The 8,699-nt window shown below is 33.4% G+C and overlaps 1 protein-coding gene across 2 annotated transcripts; it reads right to left on the bottom strand.

Annotated features, from left to right (window-relative positions):
• Window positions 1-1,605: 1,605 nt before the first annotated feature.
• On the bottom strand, window positions 1,606-5,211 carry LOC100791908 (mitochondrial carnitine/acylcarnitine carrier-like protein-like). Of its 2 annotated transcripts, none has more exons than XM_006572799.3 (3): window positions 4,739-5,211; window positions 2,602-2,996; window positions 1,606-2,224 (listed from the first exon to the last, which is right to left on the bottom strand). In XM_006572799.3, exons 2-3 carry the CDS (start codon window positions 2,991-2,993, stop codon window positions 1,723-1,725), a joined length of 894 nt encoding a protein of 297 aa, XP_006572862.1. In that variant the 5' UTR covers window positions 2,994-2,996; window positions 4,739-5,211; the 3' UTR covers window positions 1,606-1,722.
• Between the last annotated feature and the right edge of the window lie 3,488 nt (window positions 5,212-8,699).

The raw sequence follows: 8,699 nt of genomic DNA on the forward strand, positions 1-8,699 counted from the left end.
AAAAATAAATAGAAAATAGTTACAACATAACATGAACCACAGGATTGGATGCTCCATTCTACATGACTAGACGCTCCACCAAATTATAGAAGATTGGATTGTCAATACAGAAGTCTACCCTACCTTTATCGTCCATCATCCAACAATGAACTTTATAAATAGAGATGGAGGAAGTATATCACAAATGTTTTGCCTTACGGGTTCATGGGTACGTTTACATTCTAGGTTCAAAGATTAAAGAGAGTTTTTTTTTGGCAAAAAATGGAAGTTAGTATAAGTAGTTAAGGATTTAAAAGGAATTCTCATCATCTTTTATGAATGAGGGTTCAATTCCTCCCAAAGCCATTAATTTTTTTTGTTGTGGGCAACTCTTCTCATGAAGATCTTCAGCGTCCAAGATTAGTTGTGTATTTGCATATGGTAAAACTACATGCAATTTAGGCTCATGTAGTAATCTTTTGGGTGGGCTCTCCTGGCACTTTACATGATAGTATTGGTGATTAAGGGAGGACTCATCCTTCAATGTTAGGGGGACTGGGAGGGGGCAATTATGAAAACTAATATTCATATATGCATATCAAATTTCATAAGAAATATACATAAGTTCTAAAATACTAATTATATCAATAATTTATTATAATATTAAGATAATATTTTTTTTAACAAGAGGTCTATTCAAGTTGGTTGAGTATGGCGCATGAGTTATTATATACCCATTGGTACCTATCTTTCATTCCTACAAATAAAAAAAAACTAAACATTTTTTAAGGACCCAAGATTACAAATTATTAACATGTCACAAAGAAATTTCATGAATTTATAATACAAAGTAGTGTTTATAACTCAATATGAAAGTAGTCAATATCCTAGAATTTTGACATATCTCTAGTACAACTCGATATTTAGTTTGTTTCCCAAGATTTATTTTCGTGATGTGATTGGATTCATACACTAAAAATGTTCAAATAATAAAAGACAAGAGGAGAAAAAGAAGAAAAAAATATATACAAACAAAGTTTAGGAAATTTAAGTACTATTTTTCCTAAAAAAATTAAATAGGGAGAGCCAATCAACATGATGTCAATTGGATAATTTTGGCATTCACTTAGTAGCCATTATATTGTTTATAATATTTAATTCATTATTTCAATATTATACTTCACAAAATTGATAATGATAAATGTTAAATTTATTTTATTTTCTTTATTTTTTAGATTTATTTTAAATATTACGCTAATTAACATAATAAAAATATAATGTCTACTTAAGTGTATATTTTATTTATTTTATTTTAATCTTGATGAAAAATATTTTAAGATATAGTATAATATTAATAGTGGAATACATGATATGAAAAAAATGTAATAATGACACTAAAAATGTAATTAAAATAATTTTTCTATAAAATATATAATTACAAGAGTTTAAAATTAATTAAAAAAACTAATAAGTTAACTTAATTATTTTCAACTATCAACTAACATTTTAATTTTAATTATATTTTTAGTTAATTTTACTGAATATAGTCAATATAATCTTTGCCCCTCAGGCTGAATCTAATAAGGTTGTTTGTATTACTACTTGTGAAAGAATGAGTCTTTGACGGAAGCAATAAAGAAGACGCGCTTGTGCGGTTATATAAATGGATGGAATAAAATGTTTAGTGAACAAAAAGAAAAAGAAAACATGAGAATTTGATATTAAGCCTGTTACAAGAATTAATCATCCCAGAGCTGATCTTGTCATCTCATATGCCAAGAAACATGCTGCATTTGCAGGAACACTTCGAGCCATTGCAGGACCAAAACCCTTATACAAGCCTTTGAACCCTTCTGTAGCTCGAATCTTTCTGAATGCATCAAATGAACCAGAAAATTTTGGGTTTCTGTGATCATCTACTTGAATCACACTCTTAATAACATCAGTTGGGTAAACTAAGAACCAGAAGGAAGCTCCAGCCAAGCCTCCGGCAACAATCAGAGAACCTCTACTTAGCCCAGAAGTATCAGTGCCTCCTGCAAACTTTTGCTTTAATGCTTCGTATACACCAAACATGATAGCATTTCCAGGTATCTCACGCCCCATAGTGGGAACCAAGCCCTTGAAAAGACCTCTCATGCCCCCTTCTGACTTGAGAACATGCCTGGCCACATCCATGGGTCCTCCATACTTAACAGCCACGGTAGCTGTTTCAGAGCCAGCAAGCGCACTTTGTGCTTGCAACCTGATGACAATCACCATGAATCAAAAAAGTTAAGCAAATATTTGGATAACCTATGATGATGTCCAAGTAACATCGAAAGTTAATAAAGGCTAATCTGTAGCTGGAATTCATTGGGTTTAATATGGTTTAAGTCAACTGAGAGAAGTAATGAAGTTTGTTAAAGATAAGCACCTAAGAGAGATGCTTTATAGCAAAACAAACAAAAGAGAGGTGTCAAGAACAATTATTTACGTGCTTTCTAACGGGGGAAAATCCATGTCAAGTTTTATAAAGGGAAAAAATATGAAAAATTCCAAAACCAATAAAAACCCGTAGAAGCTGAAAGAAAAGGAACAAAATGAGATTAAAGGACAGTGATAAGAAAAACACCATCACACCTGCATTTGATCAATTCAGTTGGGCAAGCAAGAATGGAAACAGCTACTCCGGCTCCAGCCCCACAAACAACCTGCTGATCCACTGTGAGGGGGGCACCAGGATTGGACCTCACTAATGTTTCCATTTGTCCCCTCACTGTAAACAGGACAGCATTGAAGGCTGCTACCGTAGCAAGCGGAGCACCCATGCCTTTGTATAAACCCCTTGGTCCTTCAGCTGCTATTGTCTGCTTGACAGCATCAAATGCACCTGAATACTTGGGAAGCTGACCAGGGAGTGGTGCAGGCTGGCTTTGGAGCTTGACCTTGATGGTGTCAAAGGGGTGTCCACATATCAACTGTGCTGCCCCTCCAACAGTCCCAGCTGCAAGGTCCTTAGCCACATCTCCCATCTGCTAAACATAAATTCCAAAGTGCAAAAGTGGGAAACATAGGATTTAGACAATGAAACATGAACATTTGAAGTGATGTAATATGAAGATCCCAATAAAAGGTATGATCCTTGAGAAAGCAGCACATTTAAAGAATATTGGACATAACCAAAATTTATCAATTAAGGTTTAGTCTTGCAGCAGATCAAATAGGATGTTTATTCTTTCATAGACACAACCCCTTGGTGCTATTGTTTTCCTATTGAAAATTTCATATCCCAGTATCCCCATACAAATATGTCAGATGTTCAAGGAAAATAATTCTTTTCAGGGAACGATTAGTACCAACAAGAAAGTGAAACATCACACACCATATTGGAAATAATAATAACACAGAAAGGGGATACTCTGTCATAGCTCGAAAAAGTTGTGATGAAAGACCAAGTATTTCGCTTTGCTATTCATCCATTGTTATTCTCGAAAACACATTTGAGAGGTGGTAATTAATGATGTAACTGGAGACCAAAATATATTAAGCTTCAACAAATTTTCAGAAAAGATAAGATTGATTTTTCACTACCGCAGATATAAAGAGCAATCACAAGCTTCTCCTTTTGCAAGGAAAATAACTAAATTGACCCAGCCAGGCATGCATCTAATACATGTATCATCCAGACTGTCTAAGAATATTACTATTTCAAGATGAACCATGTAGACAACAAAAAGCTTTACCATCAGCAAATGAAAAGATACAGGATAAGAAACAAAAAGCTTTCAATTGGCAAACGAGGCTCATTTTACCAAAACAGAGCTTAAAGAAAGATAAGATTGAGATTATAGATATACATGGAATATCATAGGATTTGTTACTACTGTGTTCTAATTATCTTAATAGATATACAAATAGGGTGCTTCTCCTAGCACACTTTCAATTCATATTCAATAGTTCCCAATGGTAACCCAAACAAGAACTTAATCTTCCATATATGCACAAGCATTAAAGGAGAAAAGAATCTGAAAGTTCATTAAAGTAATTTGTCGTTCAGATTGTGAAAGGAGAAAGAAGGTGACACCTTCCACTCTCTTTTGGCTTTATAGATTATAAAACAGTGAAATGTTCACTTGCTTAAGCAAAACAGATCTTATTTTACACAACCACAACCAATATCTCCTATCTAAATCCTATATTTAGAAAAGAGAAAAAAATTGAAGCTTAGCTTGCTTATTAAGCCCACCACAACTTTTTTTTTTTTTTTTATTTCCTAGATATATCTTAGTAGGAGATGATTCAGTACAAGACACGGTATTAAATGTAGGTGCCTCTTCCAATTATGATGCGTCACTTTACCAGAGACTAGTTTAGTTTCTTTCACTAGACCAAACTTTCATTGGTAAAGCACTAAAGATCCCACAAATACTTAGACACAAGACAAAATCTTGAAAATAACTACAATTGCATAACAATAGTGGCACAAAGCAACGGAATCATGATTTTAAATTGCAGTTACATTTGTTGTTAGGATTGCATTACCATCACCAAAATTACAAAAAAAAAAAAGCAAATGCTGAGGAATTTTCCCAAACCATAATTACCGCTGAGGACCATAATTCAAAACCGCGAATGGAACACACACAATTCAGTGACTATCTAACTGTAAATAAATAAAAGAAGCCAGAACACACATTTAGGCATCATGAGGAATGGCACTTAGATTTTCTTACTAGCAATTATCAATCCAATGCTTGTGATAAATCAAGAATCTTACCGAGCTCAAGCAGTATCCCAAAGAATCAGACGAAACGTACACTGAAATTTCTTTGATTCACAGATAGTTAGTTAGTTAGAAAAATCTGAAAGGAATCAAAAAGCATTAACGTATCAATAGAAGAACGTTGAAACGAACAAGTGACGGTGCTTTTCTGGGGTGAGTGCTATGAGATGGATGGGTAATGTTCAGGTGGCGGAGAGTCTAAAGAGTAAAAAACAAAACGGGGAATTGAATCTCAGAGCCACAAGAAAGTTTGGGATAGGAATGGGACAAAGAAAACAAAGCCAGAAAGACAAAGTGTGTGTGGCTCAAACGTGGATTTGTTGGAATCACACCAAAACCAAAACCCAATCTCAGCCACTTTCCTGACTCAGCACCACCCAATCACTCACTTTAAGAAAAAAATTGAGAGAGATAATGACTGCGCCCAACAGGCCAACGCGTCACGCTGTTATGAGTCCCAAGTTTGTGGACTGCCGACGCGATATGCAAAACCCAAAGGGTGTTAATTAAGAAATTATCAGGAGTTTTTTTAAAGAAAAAATAGTTATTTCTCAACAATATAAAGTAATAATAAAATTTTATTTTCATATGTTAATTCAAGGTTAAAATTTTCACTTATCTCTGCCAACAAAAAAATTCATTTATATGTTGAATTTTTTGAGAATTTTTAAATGATTTCTAAACTATAAAAAATATTAAGTCTTAAATCAGTATATTTTTTAATTGAGTTTTTAGAATTTTAAAATCATTATAGATAATCATTTTTTAACAATTCCATGCCATCAAAATCCAATTCCAAAAAGAAATAAAAATATCTTGGACTCAATTAAAAATATGGCCTAAATATCTCCTTTAAAATTCACAAATAATTTAGAGATTATCCTAATAATGAGAAATGTTAATAATGTATTTTTTGACAAACTCCTTTTAGCACACTTTACACTATCTTATTAGTTAAAATTTATTGAAAATGATATAATCTTGTGGCTCTTACATCACATTTAATAATTCTCTTGTAATTTTATAGTTTTCAATAAATTTTAATCAATTAAAAAGAGTATGATTAGAATAATGTGTTACTAGTGTTGGATCAAGTGGTCTTGGAATAATTAAGAATGGGAGGTTGAATTAATTATTAATGTATTTTGACTAATTAAAAATTATCCTTCTTAATATAACTAGATTCAATTAAGCTTTACTACAAAGTTATAAGAAAGTAAAGAACATAAACAATAACTTAAACAAAAGTAAAGCGAAAATAAAAAGTGCACAGCGAAAAAGTAAAGAGTGTAGGGAAGAAGAAAGCAAACACAAGATTTATACTGGTTCGACCACAACCTGTGCCTACGTCTAGTCCCCAAGCAACCCACGGTTCTTGAGATTTCTAATAACCTTGTAAAATCCTTTACAAGCAAAGATCCACAAGGGATGTACTCTCCCTTGTTCTTTTTGAACAACCAAGTAGATGTACCCTCTACTTGAAGCAAACCACAAAGGATGTACCCTCCCTTGTGTTCACTATTACAACCAAGAAGCTACCTGTTTCTTACATAAAATTCTCAGACGGTTAGTTCTTAGAATTCTTTTGGCAAGAGGGAGAAGGAATGAATCAAAAGAATTCTTAGACGGTTAGTTCTTTGAATTCTTTTGGCAAGAGGGAGAAGGAATGAAGAAGAAGAAGAATAACACAAGTTTTTGACCAATGAACTTTTCTTGACAAAGAAAGCATTGAACAAAAACTCTTAGAAAGATGTTGAGAATAATTGAATGAAAATCAGTTTTTTGAATGAAAGGAATCTGAAAGTTCTCTCTTTGAAATTCGTGGCATGGTCACATATTTATAGTCATTTGATGACTCAAGTTAAAGTTTGTGACTCTTGGCAATTTCTTTAAAACTAGTCACTTTAAAAGTTGTGACTCTTTTTTAAAACTAGTCACTTTAAAAGCTGTGACTCTTTAAAAAATCTTCAAAAACTAGTCACTTTAAGAATTGTGACTTTTGGTAATTTAATTTTCAAAATAAGTCACTGGTAATCGATTACCATTGTAGCGTAATCGATTACACATCAACAGATGTGACTCTTAATGTTTAAATTTAAAAATCAAAATGTTTGGAAACACTAGTAATCAATTAGACAAGTTTGAAACTATTTTATCACAAGTTGTGACTCTTGAAATTTGAAATCTAACATTTTAAAACATTGGTAATTGATTACATGCTCATGGATTACTACTTTGTACATCAGTTTGAAAAGAATGTTGACTACTGGTAATCGATTACTATCTTCCGGTAATTGAATACCAGAGAGTAAAACTCTTGGTAAAAGATTTTTCTTTGAAAAATTATTTTGAACAAAATTGTGATATTCAATCTTCTCTTTTGAAAAAATCTTTTTATACTTATCTTGATGCTTTTCTTGAAGTTATTGCATATCTTGAGTCTTCTCTTGAATCTTCACTTGAATCTTGATTCTTGATTGAACGACTCTTTGATTCTTGAAACTTGTTTGACTCTTGATTCTTGACTTGAGTCTTTGGCATCATCAAAATAATCTTGGAAAGCTTTGCTTCCACAACTAGCACTCTTCCATGGTAATTTAACCTTAATTCAAAGAGGAATGTTAAGGGTCAAGGAGATTTAGCTTAATTGGTTGAGTAAAGTGCGTGAGTTATTATAAATTCCCTAGCACTATCTTTGATTCTTATGGATAAAATTAAGATAAATATTAAGGTCACATTCTCATATACCCTTTTTTAAGCACATTCCTTGTAATTGGACTACATCATCATATTTTTTAAATCAATCACATGTCACCGGTTGTTACGGTTTTGTCATTTTTTATTTATTTATTTATTTTCATTTTATTTTATTATTATTATTAAGAAGCAAAACATTATCGATGTCACATCACCTTCCTTAGTGACCCTCAACATAACCTTTTCCCCTAGGTAGCGATCCCAAGGAGGGAACCCATCACTAGAGCCATGGCTAGGAGACTCCAGGAAGATTGGGCCAGGGATGCAAGAGAAAGCCTTAGGGTTCTCATGATCTCTAGGGTAGATTTTGGGCCCATGGGCTAAGTATGAGTCCACTTATCTTTGTACATATTAGATTAGGGTTTCATTATTTTTTTGGACCTTGTACTTAGGACTCCATAGTGTAAGGAGGGTACCCCACAAGTTTAGGGTACCCTAGTAATGTAAGATTTTTCAGCTCTTGCATTATAGGACACCTAGACTAGTTTTTGTATTAGAGGTAGTTTTGTAATTTCACATGCATTTAGTGCACTATTTGAGGTGTGTGTGTTGGGAGAGAAATTTAATTGAATTGGAAGAAGCCCAATCCAATTAAATTTCGGACCATCCTAAGAGGGAGGTGAGCATTTGCTTGCTACACCTCATTGTCACATCATATAGTCACACTTTGTGCATGTTCTTCATGCTTTACAAGCCTCATGACACCTAAGCACACTTAGTGGAGAATCTTGGATTTGATCTTGGATTATTGGGATGAACCATAGCTGAAATTCACTAATCATAATTAGTGAAATTTTGGCTCCATAAATTCAAATTCAAATTCAAGTGAAATTCGAATAGAAAATCAAAATTTCCTCCAATTTTGTGTGACACTTAGGCTATAAATAGAGACCTTGTGTGTGCATTTGAAGACTTTGATCATTTGAGAAATTAGACTTCAAAAGTTTAGACCTCATTCCCCCTCTTCTCTCTCTCAAAATTCCATTCCCCTCTCTCCCTCTCCCTCCATCCATCTTCTCCTACATTCAAGCTCTTATATATGGCTTCCTATGGTGGTGAGCTTGCTCTTGACTCATCTTCTCCTTGAAGTGGCATCTCCAAAACCTTTCCTCATTCTCCATTCCGCTTCCATTGATCTTCAATAAGCAAAGGGCTCCATTGATGAAGAAGATCCAAGGTCTACAAGCTCTACATGGAG

Source organism: Glycine max, chromosome 1 (assembly GCF_000004515.6).
Source record: "Glycine max cultivar Williams 82 chromosome 1, Glycine_max_v4.0, whole genome shotgun sequence".
NCBI classification, from domain to species: Eukaryota; Viridiplantae; Streptophyta; class Magnoliopsida; order Fabales; family Fabaceae; genus Glycine; species Glycine max.